Genomic DNA, 25,994 nt, shown 5'->3' with positions numbered 1-25,994 from the left:
TGGAATGTTTGGAGTGGAATGTGAAGATCAACCCACCTGAGAAGAATGACCCTGATATACCGGCAAGGAAAATGGCTTTTTATGAGAGAACTGGAATGATTTAATTTGAGCGTGAAAAATTCTCTAAAAGGAAGTATTAGAAAAGGCTAGTCACTGATGAAATGAAACTCAATTTATGATTTAACAAAGCCACAGTTTGGTATAGATGGATAGACAGTGACGCAAAAAGATCTTGTTAATGATACCTGTGTTTACCGTGTCAGGTAACCGCTCTGGTTTTGTAGAAAATCCCAAGAATGCTCCTAGTTTCTACGGTCCCCTTTGACTCTCACTTGTATAAACCACACTCTAGCTAAAGCTGAGCTGTAAGTACAGACTCAGATTACATTTGGAGACAGACTCTTTCCTTTTGCTCCAGACAAACCTGAAGACAATATGTCTGAAATATTATTCAAATAAGCATGAATATGGAGTGCAAAATGTTGCATATTCATGCGTTTAATTTGTAACCCATCGAATGGGACATAAAAATAAAGTTGGACAGTTCATTTGAACGTTGTTTCATGGACAGCACTAGAGGATTTCTTCTCTGTTCCTCAACAAGTTCAGCAGGTAAACGGTTAGATGTTGCTGCAGGAGCATATTTCACACATGCAACGCTGAACATGTCAGTGTCATTTGTGAATTACACCCCCTGGTGCTTTTCTGTAACCCTTTGAGACCACAGACTAACTAATATGAACTGTGGCACTTACATTGATGGACGTGCATGAACAGCAGCAGGGACTTAATTGATATATGATGCGGCCAAATGTAGTACATTCTCTTAGAGGCGGGCATATTGCGTTCCATGTCTACAACAACAAGAAGACTTCATAAGCCTCAAGAATAGAAAAGCCAGATTTGCAAAAGCACATCTTAACAGCCAGAACAGTTCTGGAATTAATTTCTTTGGACTGATGAAAATAAGTTCAACTTGTGCCAGATTGAAGGGATGGGGAAAAAAGGGATGGAAATGGCTCAGGATCTGAAGCTTAAAACACCATCTGTGCAACATGGTGGAGATGCTGGGATGGCATGGGCTTTTATGGCTTCAAATGGCTCTGGGTTGCCCGTGTTTATCAAGTGCACAGGGGATATACTGCCTGCTCACAATCAACAACACAGCAAAATTATTGGACCACGGTGACCCAAAACATACTGCAAGGGCAACCCAGGTGTTTTTGAAGGTAGAAAAAGTGGATTAAACTAGTCACAATAGCCTTGGGCAGCATTTAGCAGAGGATGCAGTGATGGTGCCCCTTGGAATATTGTGTAAATTGGGAACAGGTTTTGATGAAACAGGTGTGCAAACATGCAAGAAAATCCCCGCAAATGTAGTAAGGCTAATATGCACAATTGATCGGCAAAATAAGCAAGCCTGTTCTCTACAAACTGCCATTTTCAGCATGTAGGTTGCAGCTCAGAGGACATTTTTTTAAGATTGTAACATACGAACAACAGAAGGGGAGGGTAATGCCATTCAAAACAAGCAGCCAGTTGTCAGGCTTACCCCAGTGAGAGACATTTGGTGAGTGAGAGCAGTGTCTATACTGTGAAATCCTTGATATATTCTCAGCTCAGATTTGGCTAACACGCTGGCATGCAATCTAAAGTCCCACACAGGGATGGCACAAGGTTGGCTGTGTTTGGTTGCAGGATTTCCGTCATGCAGAGGAAAGAGTCGTACTATAATGCCAGTTTACTCAACTGCTTGAGTGGGTGCCTTAGGTTAAAGTTGTGGCCTGTGGTCCTTTGCTGCAATCTTAAAGATGTATTCATGGCTTCAAGTTTACCATCCGGATTTTCTTTCGAGGCGGCAAGGCTATTACCTAGCCAAGAAAGTCAAGAAAAAGCCTCCTGCACTCTGCTGGCATGCAAATGGTGTAACTTCATTGCAGTCATTTAGCAATATTTGCAGATTAGGGGTCTGTGCTGCTTGCAGCAGCCACTGCAGTCTGCTACCATTAAGACCCTGGCAAATCATCACAAGGCAAACAATCCATTCTGGTTGGTGGTATCTATGATTTGCAGATGTCAGACTGTCATGCTCTTCACAGGATTTTTGGTCAGTTTCTAAACTTTACTTTGTAAAACGTCTTCCGAGCTCTTTCCAATTAAGAAGTAAAAGCCATCAAACAAAGGGTTTTCACTTTAAGCCAAGAGTAATTGAATTGTGTTTTGCTAAAGTAACAAAAACTTCAGTCATCTGCATCTACCTGTATGTTTTTTTTATAGATCATTGTTACTGGTTTTAAATCAGGGTAATCATCATGTTCAACTCCAGCGGATGTAGTAATTGTGCTGCAGGCCTGTGTAGATATGTTTGCACACTTGATAGTCTCACGTGTGTGATTTATGCAGTGCAGAAACACAGAATTGCTTTTGAATTTCTTTTCGCTTTGAGCTTGAAAGCTGATAAAACGCAAAGGTCAGCATCCTTCAAGAGTTGCCCACCTCTGTCAGGAAGCCATCAGTAAATTTGAAGCATCTACTGAAACAAATGTTTACTCAAATTCATTAGCTGAGCATTACAGGCGTTTGCTCATAAGATTTAGTCTAAAGATCTCACAGAGCAAAGAAAACCTGAGCACACAATCTGATGATTTCATTTTGTTGATAAGTTGGTCATTTGCTCCAGATGATAAAAGATGTGCTTGCGGTTCCTTGCATCATTGAGATTTTTTTCTCCTGGCTCCACAGTACAGTGACACACTTCTTCTCCCATTAGTTACATTTGGAATATATTTCTATGGCTTCCTTGGTTTAATCTTATACAGGAAATGTTTATCTAGACTCTCGGAGGAGAATATGAAAACAGCCCCTGGATGTCGGCGTTTAAACTCCCCGGTGTGCACAGTTGGCCTTTTAAATTTCACCATTTTAATTACAAATGCCTATTCCTGGAATATCTGCATGCCGTCTCATGTGCTTGGATTCGGTGTGTGCGAACGCTTCTGTTGTTGTTCTATTTATGCCGTCTTGCATTTTTAAAGATCCCAAGGTGACATTTCTTTGAACAGAGTGCAGAAAAAGGCCACGCACCTCCTCGTGTGCGCATGTGTGACGAAGGGTTATCTGAAAAGTCACGGCTGGTTGAGTTTGTCTTTTGTTCTCCGTACACATCCGGCCGATTAAAAGACAAGACTGACAAACCTGCTCCTCCTCTTTCTCCTCCTCACCTACCCTTCCCCGTGTCCTCTTTTCCCTTCTTCCTCCTCCTTTCCCTTCATATCCTTTCTTCCTATCTTCTTCCTTTTAACACAGGCGGGCAGGGTGGACTTTCGCATTTGAAGTGACCTTCCATGATGTGAACTTTTTAACAACATCAAGCCCAATGCTGCCACAAAGTCACAAGGCCAGAGGATGTTTTTTTTTTTTTGTTTGTTTTTTTAACTCCACAGTCACTCAGCCAAGCAAAGATGCTCTTTTTATACCTGAGGGTATAAATCCCAGCTTTTTCTCTGGAGTGATTTTGGTGTAAGAAATTCACGAAAGCTAAAATACATGTTATGAATATCCTCCTCTGCGTTTTTTTTTTTATGGCTTCCCACACCATTAGTAGTGGATTGGGAGGCATGCAAGTTTTATTGGCCATTCCATATTGCGTGTGGGATTGACATATTAGCAAGGGGAGATTAATTGTAACGTGTTGCTTATGCTTAGTTTTGGCATTTTGACTTTGCTGTCAAAGGCAGCTTTAAAAAATGGATGAGAAATCACTCATAAGGGCATACATGAGAGGGAAAGATAAATGAATAAGCAATGAAAAGTTGGGAGGCAAGGAACAGAGGTAGTGCTTTCATATTGGGTCCATTAAGGATTTTCCAGCTGCTCTGCTTTTACATTGTCAATAAATACAGGCTTTTTTAAAAAAAAAATATATATCCAACTCCTGCAGATAGATAGATGACGGTTCTAAAGTATTAGTCAGGGGACTTGCGTGAGCAGCAGTGCAAAAGAAAAAGCTAAAAACAGGATTAATGGGGGTTCGAGGGGGGAAAAAAAGGTTGTTGAAATGTTGCACTATGAAAGAGAGGCTTTGACAAAGAAACAAGGAGGTACACTGATAAGAGGGAGAGATGAGGATGAAAAGCCCTCTGCGTGTTCATGCACCCACAGCTGTGTGTGTAACTAAGGTCAAGGTATTCATATGAGAATGAATTAAATGTGTGAAAGCAGATGTGTGCACAGATTTTTCTTTTTTTCTTTTGACAAATGATGAGGACTTGGAGGTTGATTGTGACCCTGGTCAAGGAGAGTGAAGGTACCGTAGTTCAACGAACTGCCTGAGCTGGATACACACGGTCTCTACCCAGATTTGGTCCTGTCACCCCCTCCAATGTCCCAAACAAACCACTTTCAGCTTAAATAGAACAAACGAGAAGAATATTAAACTCTCGGGAAGTCAACACTTGCTTGGAATGGTTTCTGCTTTTAATCCTCTGTCTCATTTTCCCATTTCCACGTGGAGGGTGATCATGACCTCATTATCGCAGCTCTGCTTTAATTTTCTCTTTTATTGAGCACAGTCACTGCCACGAGCCATAGCCTCCAGTCTGTATTTAAAAGGTATTGTCTTGAACAGGCAGTAATGATGTGTTCTGTCATATTGGGCCATTACGCTCTACCTATTGTCTGTGTCTTATTTTCCCTTCTCCTTCTGTCTCCTTCTGAAGGCACACAGAAGATTTGTCTGATCATTCTGAACCAGCCTCTGGATAAGAACTACCTACACGTTCTATGGAGTAAAGGTAAATCTCTCACACGTCATGGAGACTGGTCGGACAAGCCGTTTTTAATAGTCAACTGTGAACCATTTGCATCGGTTTGTACTGAGCATGTATTCCCCTGGATGCTTTTTGTGAGACTGTGCAGTCTCGATTGTGCAAAAACATTAATTTGATGCCATGCTGTTGAATGTGCTTCTTTCAAACCTTCTGCTCACCTATACTGTGATTTTGCAGGAAAAAGATTCCTCTCTGCAAGGGTGCCTTTGTGTTTATTTTAATGACTTTGGTGGCTTTGTGAGATAAACAGTTATTGTACTCATAGTCAAAATCCTTTTAAATCATGTGCACCACTATTAGAGATGCACACTATATCAGCGGGCAGTGAATTACTGAGTGGTTAAAGGAAATTATTGCAAACTCCAATCACGGAATTTCAGCAAACTGTTATGTGTAATGATACGGAGCATGGGCTCGGGCTCCAGACATCATTTGGTTGATTTGTTGTCTGACTGTTTCATTCCTGTTACCTGCTCTCTGTGTGACTGTGCCTGTTTACATGAAGATCGCAGCTGCACTCCATAGACAGACAACAGACAGCGGAGCTCTACTTAGAGGAGAAGAGCAAAACACATTTTAAGGTTATACCGTATTCAAGCTGAAAGAATACCGCTCATTATCCCTAACTGCTATAACGTCCATCAAATCTCAAACACCTGTAGAACGAGCATCCGTATCGAGTTGCAGACATGCGATATGTTTAGCTGCTTCATCTAAAGACAATCCGATCGCAGCCAGATGGTGCTTGTTATAATGGCAAATTGCGCCGAACAAGTTTTAGATGAGCACTAATTATACAGGATATAAAGACAGAGCTGAGCTGGGGATGAAGGATTCCACAGAGCTGTTTGTCATCTTCTTTTTCACGGGCTTATACAGGTGGTTAAAAAAAGTAAACTAAGCAGGAGTTTCCTGAAAACACAAACAACATTTAGACTCACACAAAAGTGTGAGTCACGGTCGAATGGCCTCGCTAGAAATGTGTGCAGAGATAGGAGTTGTGAACCGGTTCCGCTTGAGAATTCCTTGCAATCAATCGATATGATACACTTGTGTCTATATGTGTTGCCATAGAAATCTGAGTATTGGCAGAGAGAAAGAAATGAAACAAAGCATGGCTAGATTTCAAGAAGAAATGGGATAACATACATAAGACATAAAAAAATCTCCTTCTACACAACATGTGATTTCCTTCCAAGAGGATCTTGCATTTGACACTCTATGTGCAGCAGAATTCTTACTGTTTATATTTACCAACGGGACAGGCAATCTGTAGCTGGCAGTAAATATCCTGCCTTAAAACCACAGCAGCACGGTGTTTGCTCCTTTTTTTTCTTTGACTAAGAAAGCCTAAATGAAAACTGTTGCTGAAAGACTGTTGCAACAGCTAAAATTAGCTGTAAAGCTACTGACATTTCAGCTCATTTCAACCCCCCATTACACTTGCTGCACAGGGAGGGAAAATGATGAGTGACGAAAGGGTGAACAGATTCCACAGATCTCTCCGGGGTCGCTGAATTATTTGTGAAAGGCTTGCACCCTTTTTCATCAGCAAAAGATCCGCCACCAGCGGGTTGCTGTACATCTGAGATGTATGGAGTTGGGAAAAGATGCTGATGATCTCAAAGTTGCTTTTCATTGTTCATTTTTCTGTAAGAACAGAAATGGCACTGGGTGCATTTTTGACATTTTTCCAGTAAAAACAGAATGAAAAATAAAAAAAGGTTGTTACAAAACCAGGAGAAAATAAGACGCGGAAACGAAACAAATGAAATGTTAGAATATGTATCAAAGTGAAAGACGATCCCTAATCCGTAAAAAAGAAAAAACCCAACCAACACATGTACACATTCCTGCACATTTTTACATACAGATACAAATACACACATATGCTCACGCACCCGGTTGCATCTAGATGGTCCTCTGAGTAAACATACGACAGTGTAAAATATAAACAACAAGATCAGAGAAGTAGGCCTTCTTTGTACATTACAAAACAGGAATATATATGTTAGTGCCACAATCCATTCCATGGGGTAGCCACAAAACCCGCAACTTAAATACTGTAAAATGAAATGAGGAAGAGGGCCCTCAGCCTTACTTGAGTGCGCTACAAAGCTGCAGTTTGTCTACGAGTTCTTAAAAGGGGCTGCCAAATCTCCGAGAATTTAGCTGAGGATCCATGGAGCTTGTGTTTGATCTTTTTTTTTAGTCTGTTAAAATGGAGAGTATCGCTGATCCTGGACTCTTATAAAGGAGAAGAAGGCAGCTTCCAGCAAAGTCGGATTAAACGCCCCAGCTGGTCTTGACGGGAAGGACACGAAATCCACCTTGATCTGTGGTAGGGTCACCGTGTCTGGCAACACACCAACCTACCAACTCTGTAAATGTCTCGGTAATTTGGACCAGGAGGGATGGGCGTTACCGCGATATGTGTGTGAATGACCAAGCTGGGTCAATTTTAGATGGATATTTTAGAAGGTCTGAGGTCTTTGTCCCTTTGGCGCGGTGGATTGTCTCAGACAACGTTTCGCACATTTAGATGAAGAGTGTGTTCTCGAAAAAGAAAATCCTCTCGCAAAACCAGATTTCTTCACCTGTTTCCTGCTCTGACTTTGTTTCGATTATTAGAGCGAGAAGGGATTCTTTTATACACTGAAAAAAAACAACTCATAAGATTTACTTAAAAAACCCTTTGTAAGTAATTTAAGGCTGCAATATCAAGTAACACTCACTTGCCAGTATCAAGTAAATTTTACTTACCATAAAACATTACAGTTGTGAAGATATTAAATAACATTTACATAATCTGAGTTTTAAGTTATATTTATTTAAACAAATTAAGTAAAGTCTGCTTGTTTTACATATGCAGGAACATCATTTTACTCAAAATTTTAAGTCAATTTTATATATCTGTAGTATTTGCTGTTATGAAGTAATTTAGTAGATTTGAATTATTTTCTTGTGCTTGACATTTACTTGGTTGCATTACGTTACATTACTCATTAAAATTAGGTAATCATTGCCATTATTCTTTTGATAAATGTTACCAAATAAATTTAACCAATACTCTATGCATTTAATATATATTTATCACATATCACGCAACCAAATTACAATGCAATTAAACTGTTTATTTTTCATTTGAAACAGTTTAACATGAACAGTCAAAGTAAATCCACTACTATTGTGGATTGAATTGCCCAATCTTTTATGGGGCAGCCATAAGTTTAACATTGGCATGACTGACATGAAAAGAACAGACACTGCATCCAATATACACTATTGGGACAAAATATTAGGAACACTGTCAACATAATGCACTATAATGGTAGACCAGCACCATCCACCACAACTTCAGTAATAAACATAAAGTCAAATTATCACCTTTCTTACAATGTAAATAAAATCTGAGCATGTAGAAGCTTAACAAAAGCAGAAGCTGGCAGAGCTGTGGACTGGAAATAATTGCATTGGATTGTGCAGGTGTCCCAATACTTTTATAATGCAGATCTGGAATAGTGCTTTTCAAATATGCAGTGAAAAACTTACAACCCTCTGAAACAGAGTTTCAACATTCATTACATAAAATATAATACTTAGATATTCAAGAACATTTAACACACACAAACATGCTCAAAACAACTTCTGAGAGAGGGTCAGGAATATATATTCGTACTGTACTCACAATCAGTCCCGAGGTGTTCAAAATATTGCTTCTCTGTGTTAAAACTACATGAATTACATACAAGACACGAAAATTAAACTATCTGCCCTGACTGTTGAGTCTGTGTATGATTTCTAGACAAATGTTTATGAAGTGCCCCCCAACTTTTAAATAAACAAGGACAATCCGAGTACAAGCAGGGCAGTGACCGGCCTTGACCAGTGTGTGGATGCTTCAACCTATGTTTTATTAGCTCTAAACGTTTTGATGACCTAAAATTGCATCTTTTGCACGACCATCTCATATCACAAGAGGCCTACTCTTTCTCCCTGATGAATTTCTCCTCGACCTCCTCTCCCTAGACCTCAACTTCAACTGTCCACAAAGCCCACCGGCTCCTCCAAAGAGCACCCTGAAAATGAAGAGACACAATTTGTGGTATTAAAAATGGTCTAAAACATTCAGCCACAATTCTAATATTACGTTATAATGGATGAATAAGGGAAAATAACAAAACAATATTACATCATGCAAACATTATTTTCTACTTGACTGAATGATGAGAATAATATTCTGTTCTGATTTGCTTCCTGTTGAAAGAAAAATATTTTAATAAGAAATAAACTGTATCATGAACATTTTGTTTTCCATCCATCCATTTTCTATACACGCTGAACCCGTCGGTCGGGTCGCGGGGCGGCTGGAGCCTATCCCAGCGGTCATTGGGCGAGAGGCGGGGTACACCCTGGACAGGCCGCCAGTCCATCACAGGGCCACACAGAGACAAACGAGACAAACAATCACACACACTCACACTCACTCCTAAGGACAATTTTAGGGAAACCAATTAACCTAACATGCATGTTTCTGGACAGTGGGAGGAAGCCGGAGTACCCGGAGAGAACCAAGCATACACAGAGAGAACATGCAAACTCCACACAGAAAGGCCCAGCCGGTAGTTGAACCTGAAACCCTCTCGCTGTGAGGCGACGGTGCTAACCACCACACCACCGTGCAGAACATTTTATTTTGTGTAGCTAAATAAAACTATTCATGACAGTGTATATTTGCTAGTAGAACTTATAATGAACAATCGGTTCTTCATTTAACTACAAAAACATGAATCCTGAGTAAACCCCCCCCCCCCACACACACACACACTTACAGGCCAGCACGGACCAATGTGGCGTAATGCTAACTTTAAATTAACTTATGAACAGTGACATATCTTGCGTCAAACTACAAGCCGACGTATATATTATCACAAATTAAAAACAGAACAGTAATAACTTACCTGTGAAATGAATCGTTCGTGCTCCACCTCGCTCTGTGATCCTGCATCTAACGTGCGGATGAGCGCCAATCCTGTTGTACGCATGCGTCGTGCATGCGTTTCAAAACGATACACATTCAGAGTAAAGTTTATGTAGTATTTCTAGGTTTATGTACATGCAACTATTAAACATTTAAATTGTATGAGGAAACCTAAGTAAAACTTACTCTTCCCCAATAATTCATGTATTACGTTAATAAAATGTTTCATTTGACTTAAAGGGTTAGTTCGCCATTTTGCACATTAAGCCCTGTTTTTAGGTAGTCTGGGGTGAATTATAGATGTTCTGATCACAATTTGGACATTTGGTGCTGAACGGAGCATTTAGGTATCCACTGCTGCAGCCCCCCCACCTTTGCATTGAGTCAATGACCACTCAAGCAAACAATCATAAAACGGCATTAAACTTTCGTTTGAAAAGACATGGAACTCACCGTGTGGTCAGTGGTGGACAGCGATAAATTGACCCGAAAATCGCAGCGAAATGTGCCTTCTAACAGTTGTTTTAGCATTTGGTGGACCTATTTTTCCGGACACCGTTGAATAGCAGCAGCAAGACATCCAGCGACATACAGCGCGCGGAGTAATACTAGTCAAACCAATACAAATCAATGAAGACGGACAATAATGGTAATATAACTTCTCTGGAAGCGTATTTCGCGGTGATTTTCGAGCCAACGTATCGCTGTCCACCACAGACCACACGGTGAGTTTCATGTCTCTGCAAACGAAAGTTTAATGCCGTTTTATGATTGTTTGCTTGAGTGGTCATTGACTCAATGCAAAGGTGGGGGGGGGGCTGCAGCAGTGGATACCTAAATGCTCCGTTCAGCACCAAATGTCCAAATTGTGATCAGAACATCTCTAACTCATCCCAGAATACCCCCAAACAGGGCTTAATGTGCAAAATGGCGAACTAACACTTTAAGAAACTCTAGTTCTTACTGAATCTTAAAAATACAATGTAGAAATTATGACAGTTACTCTAATAGAGTTTACTTCACCAAAAAGTCACTTTTTTCAGTGTAGCTACACAAAACGACATCCGTTGAAGTTTGGGATAATAATAATATAGGTGAGTATAGGTGAGGGTGTTGGTTGGGATGATAATATCCCTCACAGTGCTGGGAACTTACATTTAGTGGTGATCTGAACTCAAAATTGGTTCTTTTAAAGTCTGCGTAGTGTACTTGTTTCTTCATTGAAACCGGATCCATTAGCATAATTCACAATGCAACCCGTGCCAGTAAAATCTTGTTAATTCCCATCCCTAAGTGTGTTGTGTTATACTTCTCCCCAGACACTGTTGGACTGCAATTAGTATTTCTCTTGTTTTTATCTTCTCCTGATGTTTTCCGGACGTTTTTCAGCTGCAGCCTTGGGCAGAGGGTGTGCGGCCTCCAGCCTCAAAATAGCATTTGGGTTAAAACCCTGCCTTCACCCTCTGCTCTGTTCTTTGTCCTGCTGAGCCTGAGACACACCGAGTACAGACGCACTCAGCAGAAGGGTAGATTTCACGGTAATTCCAGAGAATTTGGACCCATCAGGGGTCGTGTGGAGGTGTGCAAAGGAGTGGGCATCGTCATTTTTGTGCTCCAGAACATTTCTCGTGTGGCTGGCCACACCGAACAATTCTTGAACGATGCTGATGGTCCAGTACTCTTGGTCCTGAGCCAGAGAGGAGGGCCAAGTGGAGGTGCTGAGTTTGCGGACAGTGCACAAAAATTGGAGCTTTATATGCTGTTAAGGTCAGTGGCACCACAAATTTTTAGATTAATTTCTCCATTTGTAAGGGACTCACTTAATTTGTAAGGGCGTTACACCTTCTCTTAAGGTCTCATTTTTAAAGCATTTATAGAACTGCATTTTACAGTCAATACTGTAAGTATTTGGACTATTCCACATTCTTTGTACCGTCCACATTGTGTTAAAATGTCAACCGTCCTTGTCTGACTCTTTATATTTACTTAAAGCAGTAATAGATAGCACATGATTTAAGATTAATTCTCATAAGTGCACCCAGGCCTCTAACGTTCTGCTGTCAATGAGGAAGAAATGGTGTGAATAGTCCATAGCTGGGCAAATCTGAATCCTTTTGTGTGGTGTGCTGAGGCAGTTTGTATCTCTCCCTAAAGGTCTTTTGCACTGCTATATACTTCTGACATAAAGATAGCAAATAACTCGCAACTCTGTGAAAAGGGCAAAAATAAAAAAGTCAATGCAGGACAGGCGCTTACTAATCATTTTCAAACGTACGGTTGTCGGCTCAGTGTGAGCTCACCAAATGGCTCCACTTTTGGAATCGCTGAATAACCGTCGTGCCCAAGGACATTTTGACGATTGTTGTTGAAGATGGTGAGAACTGTGCTCACTCGCTTTCACATCAGCACCCTGCTGGCCCCAAATTTGCCGGCAGTTTAAAGAGCTGGCTGTTTTTTTTTTTTGTTGTTGTTTTTTTCCCGTTGCTGGGGGAAACATGCATGAGAGGGTGTTTGTGAAGAGATTGGATGTCCAGACTCTCAGAGGTGTTGCTAAGAAAATAGATTGATGTAAAACTCATTTCTGGTTACCCTAAAAAGGAGTTTTTTTTTTTTTTTTTTTTTTAAATCAGGTGAGCCGACCACTTTGAGTCTAATTGAACATGCGTCACTTGGATCAAACTGTATTTTTTTTTCAGTTAATTGTTTCATCAAGGACGAAGCAAAAAAAAAAAGGAGTGATCTGGCTCTTCTGTTCTCTACATTTTTAATGCCCAAACCACGGAATGAGAAATAAAGTTTAAACATATCCTAGCTTATAAAATAAAAACGAATGAGCAATGTGATGCATTTTTTGCAAGAAGGCTTGTAAACAAAATAACTGAAAGCAAATTGTGATTAAAACCAATTAAAGCAGCTTCAAATTCAAATCTGATCATCAAAGTCTTTGATATTCTTATCAGTTCAGCAAGCACCCAAGAGGCACCTGAGCTCTTTTCATCTCACAGAAGTCACACACGTAGATAGACATTGCCGTCTTGGTTGATCACACTGGAGAACCTCTACAAAATGTTAAATGACATTTGACACAGCAAATGTTCCCATCAGACTTCACACTGAAGGTTGCCTGCTTTATGAGATAAAAATGTCACGGTTATGTGAGGCTGTTAAGGAGCATAAATACATGAATTATGAATATATGTTTGAAACCCACATTGAAGGAGAAAAAATTGTCTGTCGAGAAAATGAATTGAAGCTAAATCTCATCAAGGCCTTTAACTGTATACCCACAGCATTCCAGTTTATATCCAGTGTATAATCACTACTTAACTGAAATAAGCCCTATTGATCAAACAGCAGTGTTTGGAGGTAGATGTGTCTAGATTGAACTGATGTAGAAACAGTGCACAGTTTTAGGCATTTCTTTTACAGCCATTAGCTGAGCAAAGTCAAATACTGGTGGATTTCTTAAAGGTATTCATTCAGAGCAGGAGTATCCTTGATAAAATTGGGCCCCTTAATGATGTTTTTTAAGAGCCCAAAACTTGTCAAAGGTAACAGAGATGTTGTCCTTCAAAAAAAAAATTACTTTAACCCGAAATAAAGCAAAGCCAAAAAACAACAACGGCAACAAACAGACAAATTAAAAAAAGGAAGTGCTTTAAAGCAGTAGCAGTTAGACCTATGTGTCTTTCAACAGTGGAGTCAGTACAGGTGATACATGCTAACTTTTCTAGGTGTTCGCATCATGTCAGAGAGCAGACTGAGGTGAATAATATGCCCAAGATTTCACCTTTTTACTCAGACACCACGTTCACCTTAAAGCGAAGCCGAACCTTCTTCTTGTTTCTGTTTGGGTGATCGTCCCTTCACCTGCAGTAGACCATCTCTAAGCAGTGATTGCCGTGGTGGGCTGATGTAACTAAAAGACAGAAAGAGGCCTTCCTGCTCTCCAGGGCTTGATTTGACGTGTCTGTGTATTGCGAGGGATGGCTTGGGGGCCTGGCTACTGCTTGGACTGGCAACACTCTGGTATATGTGATTGTGCTGCAGTTTTTCAGAAAATGAGGCCCATATTGCATCATGAGGCTATATGCACTGCACATTTTGTGCATTTTTGGAGGTGTGACCCCGATTTGGAGATGACTTCCACTTTTTTGAGACTGCTGGGCGTTGTGTTAAAACCTTTAGTTTGCACCTCTTTGAGATGGGTCATTGTGTGGATTGTGTCTTTATGAATATTATTCTATTGTCGAAGCCAGCCTCTTCTCAGCTTTACGGAGGCTTGGCCAAATGTGTTGGTATTTAATTAAATCCATTTTTCCTTCGAACGGTGAAATGCCGCTGGCTGCAGCACAAGCCCAAAGCTTGATCAATCCAGAGTTGGAGAAAACTTCCTGAAGGACTTTTACAGTCAAATGGGAATTAAATTTCCCTTTCTTGCGAAACTGCTTGCGGTTCTCTTTGAAAGCTCTCTTTGGCTGCTTTTATGTTAATTACTGCGCATAACTGGAAACTGTCACCTGAAAACATTTAGCAATTTAGCTTTTTTTCTTTGTTTGTTGGCATGTTTTCTTTCTGACTAAGGATAGTGGTGAATAATTCATAAGCCTAGCAATCAATTAAGTTCAGGAACTGTGGTGAAAGTTGTCTGTGAGGGTCAAACAAACCTTGTTTTCAAACAAAAACAACCCCCCCCCCCCCCCCCCCCTACTAATCTTGTTGAAAGTATTAAAAAGAATAGTTCCTGTTTCACTGTGGGCACAAGAGTCATGAGGTTAGGTTGTATCGCATCAATAAACCAGTCAAGGGAACCGTGTTGCAGCCAATGTGTGATAAACATACATTGTCAGTGTGATGCGGCTTGGTGCTGACACGTAGAATATTTGGGCTGCTGCTCCCTCTTAGATAATATCGTTACTACAAAAAAAAACTGCTTCTGAGAGATTTTGACTGGTTTTCAGAGTGCCAGAAGCAATGCTTCGCTTGGATCTCACACGATGGCAGGCTTTCTTAATTAACTTTGCTCTTGGCACCAATGCACATGGGACACATGGGAAATCTTGACAGGCTGATGATTGTGTGTGATGGACAGATCTCGGATCTCTCACAGTTTGATGGTAAACATGCTTTACAGCGAGTTAATCATTCCTCCCTTGAAATCCCGTGTATTTTCAAGTATGTGATAAGCAGATGTTGGCGTCCTCATGAGCGTGTCTTAGAGTGCGTCAGTCTCCAGATGGTTGTTCACCTGGAGGCATCGTCGCCAGGTCTCCAGCTTTATAGACACAGACATCTGCAGTCTCAGACAAACATGCACACACTTGTGCATGACTCTCAGGTCCTCTGATGTGCTGCCCCAGGGCCTCAACTTCCTCCCCTGTGGGAGACGTAAAGCAGCAGGGAGCACAGGCGCGATTCAGACTAAAAGAGCGCGACTCTGATCAAAGGGGAACTCATTTACTGGTGTCGAGTGTGGTGTTGTTAAGTTGGATCAAGCTGCTTATCTCACTCATGCACCCTCTCGCTTATTTAGCCCATCTGTCCCTCACTCATTCACTCATTTACTCAGTCACTTGTATACCTATCGTGAGACATTTCACCTGCTCACTGTGCAACAGCACCAATTGGTTAAAAGAATTCTCGCAGCAAAGCAAACAAAAAGGTGGGCCTGTGTTGATCACGAGTGCCTCTCCTCATCGTTTATTGATGCTGAGAAGCTCACGAAAGTTAAAGTTTGAGGACTTCCCCCACCTGCAAGTCACGTAACAGCCGTGTCAGTCCGGTGAAAGAGCTGAAAAAGGGTTGGTTTGCTCTCCCACCATGACACCCAGCAACACGTGACAGATGGGGTTGCTGGGTTTGTGAGGAATTTGAAGTGAAAAACTGTCGCGAGGATTGACGTTGAACAACAGCTAAAACCCAAACCCCAGAAGCGCTATCAAAGGAAGGGGAAAGAGAATGGTCTGGTGACACTGTGCCACATGGAATTACAAAGAAGGATCGAGTGGTTTACAGGGCAACGGAGTGGGGCTGGAGAGAAGGAAAATGAGACGCTTGTGCAGGAGATCAATCAAGTTTGAGCAAAGGTGCAGAGATCATGGTGGATCTGGAGACAGGGTGACAGATGAGGAGAGAGGTGCATTGATAGATGAAGGAAGGGCACCGAGGTATCATAATAAGGACTGTAATCTTTTCACCGTTTTTTGTGGCCTTTTGCCTTCTCCTGTTCAGCCCCAAAGCCCCAACTTGACAGGTATTAATCCCCCCTCCCAAACCTCATCAATACAGGCCTGCCCTGATATATACCACTCAGCAGCCTGTGTGTGTGTGTGTGTGTGTGTGTGTGTGTGTGTGTTTCCACGTCAGTGTGTACTCAGACCTTTTCTGCATCAAACTCAGCAGCAACAAAACTGAAAGCCCTTAAGTGGCTTGGCAGTGTGTGCAAGTGTATTATCTTTCTTACTGCTGATTGAGTGACAGGAGTAGTTGGCTCTGACACCTGCGGGGGGGGGATATGATGGCTAGTTTACTTGCAAGGTCATCATTCTTGACTGCTCCTGCTGTCTCTACTCAGCTGATGTTATACTGCCATCACGACTCATGAGACATCTACATCAGCCATAACATTAACACCACCTGTGTAAAACAGTTTAGACCTCTGGGGACATCCTATGGTGAGTATTTTAGTCCTTCGAGTGGTACTTGTCAAAGTAGGATCAACGTAGACGCCAGGATCCGAAGTTTTACAGCCGATCATTGTATTGTAACAAGACGATCATTGTTGTCACTTCACTGCATGTTGTGAGGTGATGGAAGACGAGCAGATTGGTTAGTGTTGTGCATGTGGCTTACTTTGAATTTTGAAGAGCCAACAATTTATTGTTTCCATTGAGAGAATGGCAGTAAAGGGGTCTACGCTGCCTGTGGATGGATTACAGATGGAGAGATGATATTTCACATATTCAGATCACCCACTTTAGCCATTTAGTATGATGAAGATGAATGGGACTTTAAGAGCTCTAGACGGACAGATGTTCCCACCAGTGTTGGAGAAACTTTCTTTGAAATGTGAGCAGATGTTTTATGAGTATTTCTGTTTAAACAGAGAAACCACATCTTTTTGTGCAAACAAGTAATGAAAGTCTTCCAGATCTCAACCATATATTCTGCTAAGTATAAACTATTAAAGCTAACCTCAGCATACTACGTTTGGTGTAGTATGTGTCCTCTTCATGATCAGCACCTGTCCAAAGTTTTGACACAACTACTCATCCAGACTTAATGAGTTGGTGTGTTCAAACTTTTCGACTGCTACAGTATATCGGCTTTCTTTCTTTTTTCCAACCTCGCACCATCATTTTTCATGTCAGTTACTACACGGGAGTGGTGCTAACATAAAATATGATAGAGAAATAATGAATAATAATGTACCATCAAAATAAGTAAAAGGTTTTTTGTTGTTGTTTTTACTGGTATAATTTGTATGTGAGCTTATTATAAATGATTTTTATTTTTTTATCACATTGTCTTTCATCCAGTGCCGGAAGCGGTTGACTCAAACATAGCAAGTTCTTAAGGAGAAATCTTCTATCAATTGTTTCTCTTTCTATTTGGCTCACGACCCTCATTTGTTTCAATTACAGGTAGAAGCATTGATTAATTGATTATTCATACACATAGGTGGACTATTTTTAAATACCTTTAATATATACTTTTAGTCCCCCCTCCCCTTCTAAATGCCAGGTAATTACACCGAGCTGAGGATATGGTTTGACAGACAGAAATATGTTGTAGGTGTTCTGCATAAACTTCTACACGGATAACGACTAATAGCTTAACAGTCTGTCACCAGGCTTAAAGAAAAAGTTCCTCTGGAAGGTTTTCTCAGCCCTTCGCTCTCTCTCAGTGATAATGAGTCTTTCTCTGCATTCACATTATTATTTGATGCAGAACATAGACAGCAGGGTGGTGAGGGTTGTGGATGAAAGCACTACCTTGAGTTCATATGTCTTATTTCCATCGATGGAAATGTGTCTGCTCTCAGTTCTCAGTTTTTCAGAGCTTGTGATGATGGTGGCCGGTAGATTAAGAAGACCCCTCCCTTTTGTTGGAACAATCTTTCCGCTCTTACCAATCTGCTAATTGAAGCCAGAGTAGTGTGTGTATGATTATCACCTAAAGTATGTACGTGCTATTCAGGATTCATTGTGACATTCTTCATGTATTCTTCGGGGGCTCCTGATGGGTTTTGAGTTTAGTGGCTTTATTTTTCAACGGATAATGCCTGTGAAGTTTCGCAGCAGTTCTAAGTTTAATCTCTGCGCCATCACGGTTCACTCGGTGCTTAATTGCTTTAGCTCATGTGTGTGATACTGAAAAAAAGTCTTTCCCCTGAAGTGTAAAGTTTCTCACAAGAAAACATCTTCTCAGTTTTCTTTCGTGATAACTAAAACATCTCACTTGGGTTGACTTAATTAAACACCTCAGAATGCGGGACAGTATCCCCTTCAACACGCACCAGTGTGGCGACACTCACATTGTAGCTTTCGAGATTAAATCAAAAGTTATGACCGCACACTTTTAAAACTGCATCATATTATCCGTAAGAAAGACTCGAGTGTGGATAAAGGACCCTGCTAGCAAGAAAAGGAATTAAACATTGGAGTGTCGCCCGTCTCTTTGGTGCAGGTTTTACTTAGTTCTGAACAAGGTGAAAGAGGAAAACATAATCTGATTCTTTTTGAAGCATTTCCCTCTGCGCACCACAAGAGCCGTAAACAGAATGCGGGGGATTGGGAAAATAGACTGCCTATTCAATTAGAATAGAAGCTTTCAAAGAGCATGCGTTTGCATATAATTCAACGAAACATGAATAACATTTCAGAAATTGTAGATAACAGCCTCCTTGGAATGCCTTAAACCATTTGGGCTTCAACTGATTTGGACCTTGAAGTCGGTATATTTATTCGACAAGAACAGTGTGATTGATGATGATGGGGTTCAAAGTGCTGTGTTCACATTGTACATTAATATACTTCCTTTACGTAAGTTAGTCTGAAAACCCTTTGAAAATAGGTCCAAACTAAACCTGGCCTGTGTAGGGGAGAGCATGACTCTGGTAAGTTGAAACATAAAAGCAAAGTCGAGAGTCAACACATCTTAAAGGTTAGCCTCCTCTTAAAGGTGAGCTTAACCTTTAAGCTCATCAAGCGTTGAAATGGAGCGCTGAGCTTAACCGTACGCTGTTAATACCAGTTTGAACTTCATCACACCTGATGGTGGCTTAGTGCATTTTAAAAGTAAAGTCAAACTAATGTGTACAGTATTGTGTCAGTCAAGTTGAGCTAAATGGGCTAAAGTACTGTCTGCTTTCCTTTAGCCGTGTTGAGGGCATGTGCTGATGGAGCTGCCAATCACCTTTACAACATCACTGCTGGAAATCGCGACAGGTGAGTCGGCCTCGGGTACATTTTGACATTGATAAATTAGTTGTGCTTTGTCTGAAATGCATTATTTATTTATTTATTTATTTTTGTTATGCTGTTGCATTTGTGTTTTGAAGGATGACGATTAAACAGAGAAAGTTCACGCTGTGTCTGTTTAAAGAACTTTTTTTTTTTTACCGGAAAATCATCAGCTTCTGAACCTTATTGTGCATTCAAAAGCTTTTCATCTTGTTCATTTGAGTGACTGCGCTTTTGTTTTTGTGTGTGTGTGTGTGTGTGTGCATGCTTCAGGTGAAAAAATACACTTACGTATGAGCACTGACTGTGTGTTTTTATGTTGTGTAATCTGCAGCAACATTTTTTTTTTTTGCGGCTAATGGAGGGCTGGGCGTCACGTTAGAGACGGATCCGGGGATCACCGGGTCCCTGAAGTGTCGAGACTTTCACATTAACACCCAGAGTGCGAGTAGGACTGTGCATTTCAGCGGGGGTGTGAATGGGTGTTGTGCTTGTCTGGGTGCTTGTCTTTGCAATTCTTTCCATGTAGAAACTATCTGAAGTCACTGACATCAGTGGTGAGCAAATGTCTGGGAAGTGACGTCATTTAGGCCCATTAACTTTTTCATGAAGAAAACTCACTCTAGTCCTTGAATTGATGACATTCAAAGCTGTTCATGCTCTAGATCTTAATGTTGTTCTAACAATCCATCAGTGTGGTTGTGTTCTTAAACCGAAAACGGCCCATTTACCGATTTAGGTGAATTATCTTCGTTCACAAGTTGAGGAGGTCTAAACTAATTACTGTGACACCACCTATTTCTCAGATTGGGTTATTAGTGTACAGGTCTGTTGTGTAATGTGGGTCTTAGATTTATCCCTGCCGGCAGAGGAATGGCTCATAGCGTAGAGTGTGGTACAGCAGATCCATCCACTCGAGCTCTGCCAGCAGCCCACACTAAAAGGAGAGCCCTGGAGCTGACAGCCAGGCTCTCCTTTTAGTCTGACTGCACCCAACGCTAACAGCATCTGTGCTAAAAGGTTGTGCATCGCACAAAGGAGGTTGGGAGGGATGAAGAAAAAACAGAGAGGATGTGTTTATGGGTGGGGATCTGTAAATTAATCATCAACAAGTTGAGATGTATTTAACCCAACATTACCATACTAATGGACTACAGAGTGAGAGGAGAGAAGAGGAAGGGAGAGAGAGATGCAAGTGATCAATCAAAGTCTGTTGGGAAACGGACGAGAGCAGCACCCGCTTTGTCCTGAAATGAAGGGAAGTACTGCATGAGAGAAATGCTCAGGAAGACAAAAACAAGAGAAAAGACGGCCGAAAGAGATGGATGGCTTGGAAGATATTTTCAAAATAAGATAAAGAAATAACAAATATATGAGGAAAGTTGTACTGAATATGACACAACTTGAGGCTTTGGAGTGGGGAATAGTGGCAAGGGATTAGCTCTTGATCTCATTGGACTAAATCAGGATCCATAAACTGAATCATAATTCTTCCCGCAGATATAGTTGAACTCTTGTGATAGTACTATTAGTTTCTATTTCAGACCAAAGCATGTCACTTAAACTCAAGGCAGACTCAGCACTGTTACATGATATGGATTCACCCTCCCATGACGACTTTTTAAGGCATATGTGCTACGTGATGCCACGATAATAGTGGTGTTAATTGAGTGTATATATAGAAAAGGGATGCAGCCTATCGGTTTGAGAAATCAAGCCATGACAGGAGAGCTTTAAACATGCATTCTGCATAATGGCCATCAAAAAGAGGTACAGTATGATTGTATAGAGTCCTATCGGAAAGTACCTTCTTCTTTCCCCGTAAACATTTGAGTAGAGACTGTGGTTTCAGTCACTAATTGTATGTCTTATTATAAGAGCATGTTCTTCATTTAGTAAATTATGATCCCGTTTTTCCTAATATAACTGATATAGTCAGATATGCCTTAGGGTGGGGCTAGATAATGGCTGAGAGACTGCTACCTGATGGGTGTTTCCACAGTTCTGTCAGATCCAACTGTTGCTCATAACTTATAGTTTCAGAGGAGTATGATGATGATTCCCGTCCAAATGCTGAACCCAAGGCTTCAAAATGGAAGTCCATAAACCAGTGGTTGATGTCATGACAGCTACATCCATAATTTAATTGCGTCTATGATTGATTGTTGCTATTGGCTGAGTTAAAGCTCCTATCAGAGCATTCAGAGTTTAGAGTCTAAATGGTGTTCAGCTACTTTATGCCGGATAAACAGGGACATTAACATGATTTACTACAGTTCTTTGCTGTACAGGTTCATAATAGAGGTAGTTTCTTAAATTAAAACTCGTAGAGAAAGGAGTGCAAGTTTTGTAGCATTTATGGATAACCATATTAGCTCTGGTAATATACTGTCAAAGAAGCAATTTACTCTTTTCAAACACGCAGCTTCAGCTTTTAAAGTTATTGGTGTATGAAGGGAAAACAACAGTTAGCTTAAATACATCAAAACAAAAACTTACACTGTCTCTTACTTCTACAGAAGCAACTGCCGTGAAATGAACAAATTAAGATGTTAAATGCATTTCTAAAATGGCACGGGAGTTAAAGCTTGTGTAATCATCTTCTGCATCTGTCTTAGGTTAATAGCAATTATGTACATTCACAGTCCACGCAATCTCTGATGAGGCGAATATACATCAGCTTCTCTTTCAGGGTCAGCTAACTGCTTTTCTTCATCCATCACGCTTCAGAACAGTGATTTGATGATTGTAAAATAGCATTATGATAAGTATCCTTGGGTTTTCAGTATCTTACAATGAGTAGCTCACATCCTAAGACACAATTAGACCAGGAATATCCTTACTTTTATTAGCAGAGACCCGTGTTTATCGTGGTTGAGGCGCGCATTCTGGGACTGTTTGAAGCATCGTTTGTGCATATCCTCAGAAATTGATTAAGAAATGGAGTGGGAACGTGTTAGTGGTGTGTTGTTTTTTTTTTTTTTTTGTTTGTTTGTTTTTTTCTGTCCGAGGCATCTGGTTTGCCCTTAAGTAGAAACCTCTGGTAACCGTATGTGAACAGTTGTGCCTACAACCAAAGCAAGTTGCCCATGTGAACATGTATTTCACAAACATATTACTGGCCCCAGTCACTCTCCTCACCTCTGTGCCTTCTTGCACGAGCCTGTTGGTACAGAAGCCCAGAGGAAATTAAACAATGCTTGCTTTAGAGTAGATTTTAGAGAAGCCATTTCACCTGTGTGCAGTGCAACTGTTGAATTGGATGCAATCTGGGGGCCAAACAAGAACTGAAGCTTAATGCTTTCGCAATTTTCTTTTCAATCCTTTCTTTGAAAAATGTAAATGATTTCAAACCTTTTTAGAAAAAGTATTTTGGAGTGCATGGTAGTGTGCTGTTGTTCATATGTTGGCTTGTTACTTTGTATTCCCATCAAAGAATAATAAGGATACTTCTGCCAGCCTTCAAAGTATCTGGCGCCGTCACCAGAACAGAGTGGGTGGACGACTTTTGCACCGTTAAAAGAAAGGTGCCACGTAATTTTCTGTCAAAGCAGCTTTAATGGTAGACATTAGGGATGCAGGGAGGAGGGAACGCTTCAGGTTAAGGCTTTCTGCTTCTTAAGATGAGTCAAGTGATTGTGATTCCACTTCACTGTAAGGAGTGTTAGAAGACATAAAGTGCATGTTTTTGACCCAGATTTAGCCGGCATCCCCTTTGTTTTATCATTTAATTAAAGTGTTCTACTTTTATTCATATTAGGCTAAAACGTAGTCATATTATGTATGAGTGAATATGCATAGGCTGTCTTCTTGGTGCCACGCTTGTCATTTTTCAAGCCTGCAGCAGGCACATATGCCCATTATCACTCTGCGCACAGTTCCGTATTTCTTCTGACGCACTTGTATGTTCTTAAAGTGCTATTTATTTATTTTTTCATTTTGAATTAGATAAGCCTACATCCCATAACTGTACACATTAGTATTACTCACACACAGTGTTCATTTCTATATAACATTAAGTTTTCTTTCCAGATTAACATTCGTCTAAATCTACAACTCGCTGTGTAACAACTAGTTACCTGCACTGCTAATTCAACTGCAGTCTTCTAACCTCAGGTGTGTAAACTGGTGCGTCTAGTAGAAGCTAAACATTAGAGGGTTGAGATTCACCAAGCAATGCAACTGCTGGAGTTCCATGAACCAAGGTTCAGGGATTGTTATTCAGGTGTGAACTTATTATTCTTAACCTCTTCCCCTTCCGTGTGGTGCACGAATAAAAGAGAAACACTTATTCCTTTATTTAAACGAAGATAGTAGATGTCGTCAACTAGACTGTGACAAATTAGAGAACCACACTGATTTGAAACTATTGGGATGTCTGTAGCCTGTGTTTTATGCACCATTAAGGAAATTACTTTGATTATCTTGCCATTTATGCAGGACCACTGAGCGATTACCTCACCCAGGAAGACTTTTTTGCCTAAGTTGAAATAAGATTGCTTTCATTGGAGCTGACGCCTCCAAGCCTTTCTGTAAACCTAACTGACTATCTTCCTTGTCTCAAATGGAAATTACATTTTGCCTAATTTGTGTTTCTAATCAAATCCTCAGAGACGGATCAGAAGTCAAGAGATAGATGAGCAGAGAGAGGGAAGGGGGGGGTACATTTTTTAAATGTGGAACGAGGTAATTGAGTATGAGCAGAGTTTAGAACATTTTCAGCTGTGTCTGTGCAGTTTCAGAGCGATGCAAACATGGCGAATGTGATTGTGTCAGTGTTTTACTATGTGGAGGAGCGCAGTTGTGTCAGCATATTATGGTGTATGCCTCCTGGTTTGGAGAAGATAATGTTGTCAAACCCAGCGAATGAAGTTGTCTTCCTATTTCTTAAGGTTTAGACGTAAAGATACATGTATGACAGCTTCTCTTTGTCCTGTGTGTGTCATTCTACTCGCATCTTACACATTCTGTTTTTCTCTTTATTTGATCAGCGTGTGTGTGTGTGTGTGTGTGTGTGTGTGTGTGTGTGTGTGTGTGATCTTAACTGTAGTTTTATAAGAAGACGACGTCGCAGTTAGAAGTTGCTGTTAGCTTAATTTTAATAAAGGTGTGTTGAGTGAAGACTGATTGGAAGGGTGTGGAAATAAAGTTTATTTTTGGGCTTTATTCATAGGGTTTGTACTCATTTGCACGGTACTTGATAACTAGAGAATTGCATAACCTAAAAACATGGCTATTATGAGTATGTATAGTTGTCAAAGCCAACCTAGTTTTTGTGTGTTTTTTTTAGTCTCTCTCTTCACATGCAACCCTACTACTCTCCAGATGGGGTTTGTTTATTAGTGACTGATTGAAAATTCCCTCTGACTTTATTGCTCTGTATTGGAAATTGACGTGCTGGGTTGAGTTGATGAGCACGGGGGCCTGGGGTTTGCCATCTAACGTGAGGGCTATACTCTCCTGATATTACATAACGTGCTGTGCTAGTTTTTGCTAAGTTTACTTTGGTAAAAGTGTAACAATTAAGAATGATTAAAATTTCAATCATTTCTCTCTTCCCCCCTCTCTCCTCCTCTCTGTTGTGCACCTCGTAGCCCGAAGAGTAATGCAGAGACTTAATAAACTTAGTGTGGTTTAGCTGTGGGGGGTGTGTAGAATATTGATATGTAGTTATTAGTGGCCTACAAGCATCTGATTAATTGGAGGATTGGGACACTAATTAGATCACACATATCATCAAGCCCTATAAGACGTGAAGGGTGGGACGTTTCTTTCTTCCGACTCTTTCAATATACATATATAAGTTGTGCATTTTAAAATCACAAGAACATTATCCTGCAGCTAAGCTTACAGTCATTAGACTTGAGGTTTTAATGATTAGAGTCTTTGTTGCAGAGGGATAATAAGAGGTCCATTTAAAACCGATCGGTTGTTTTTCATGCCTGCCTCGGCAGAGCTGCTTCTTATGAAACCAGGCATTTATAGAGCATACACTCATTTAAATCACTTTAAAAAGTTTGCATCACTAAATAGCAAGTCTGAACAGAAGTAAATATACCTCAGTGCAATATTACATCATTTCATAGTATATTGATTGCTACCTTTGATTTTCCCAGGAGCTTAAGTGGAGCTCATATATTGATTTTAAAGCTAATACTTTAAATTTGTTCCATTAAACATTCAGTGCAAGTGGATTCTTACCAAATTTGCAATATATCCATCTTGTTCTTCTCCATGTCGTCAGTTTGGAGCCAGTAAAGAGATGTGTGGGCTAGTCTGTACTTTACTGGCAGCTACAGTACAACTGGGATTCAACTGTGATAAAAATTAACAATGGTGTATTGTATTCACCGCCTGGCTCTGCTTGTAAAGCTTCTTTTGATCTAATTGGTTGCAGTCACTCGTGTTAGATAGACAACCACCTCGTGCAATTACTTTCTGATTATTTTTGTCAAAGTGCAAGTGATTTAACAAGTGTATTCTTCAGAGGACTCTCTGTGGAATGAGATTTGTAGCAATATAATCAAACAAAACTGTCCTCATATCAAAACAAAAATTAGGCGTTTAGAGAAAGTAAACCTCACTTTAGCTGAAGAGGAAAAAAATTGTATTTCATTTGTTTGACGATGTATCGCTTTGCTGTCAGTTCCCTCTGTTTCATTTTTTACCGATCAGACCTTTCATCTGTCATCTTTGTGTTAATGCTTACGACTCTCTCCT

At 40.5% G+C, this 25,994-nt stretch overlaps 1 protein-coding gene across 3 annotated transcripts in view; it reads left to right on the top strand.

The window, feature by feature from the left end:
* The window catches only part of tpk1 (thiamin pyrophosphokinase 1), a 74,478-nt gene that overhangs the window by 5,252 nt on the left and 43,232 nt on the right, over nt 1-25,994 (top strand). For all 3 annotated transcript variants that reach the window (XM_075452789.1, XM_075452787.1, XM_075452788.1), the window contains exons 3-4: nt 4,719-4,793; nt 19,190-19,259. In XM_075452789.1, the coding sequence (XP_075308904.1) occupies nt 4,719-4,793; nt 19,190-19,259 (145 nt within the window). The remainder of the gene's footprint in view (nt 1-4,718; nt 4,794-19,189; nt 19,260-25,994) is intronic.

The sequence above is a fragment of the Odontesthes bonariensis genome, chromosome 20 (genome assembly GCF_027942865.1).
Source record: "Odontesthes bonariensis isolate fOdoBon6 chromosome 20, fOdoBon6.hap1, whole genome shotgun sequence".
Taxonomy (NCBI): Eukaryota; Metazoa; Chordata; class Actinopteri; order Atheriniformes; family Atherinopsidae; genus Odontesthes; species Odontesthes bonariensis.
This window is presented reverse-complemented; position numbering and strand designations above follow the sequence as displayed.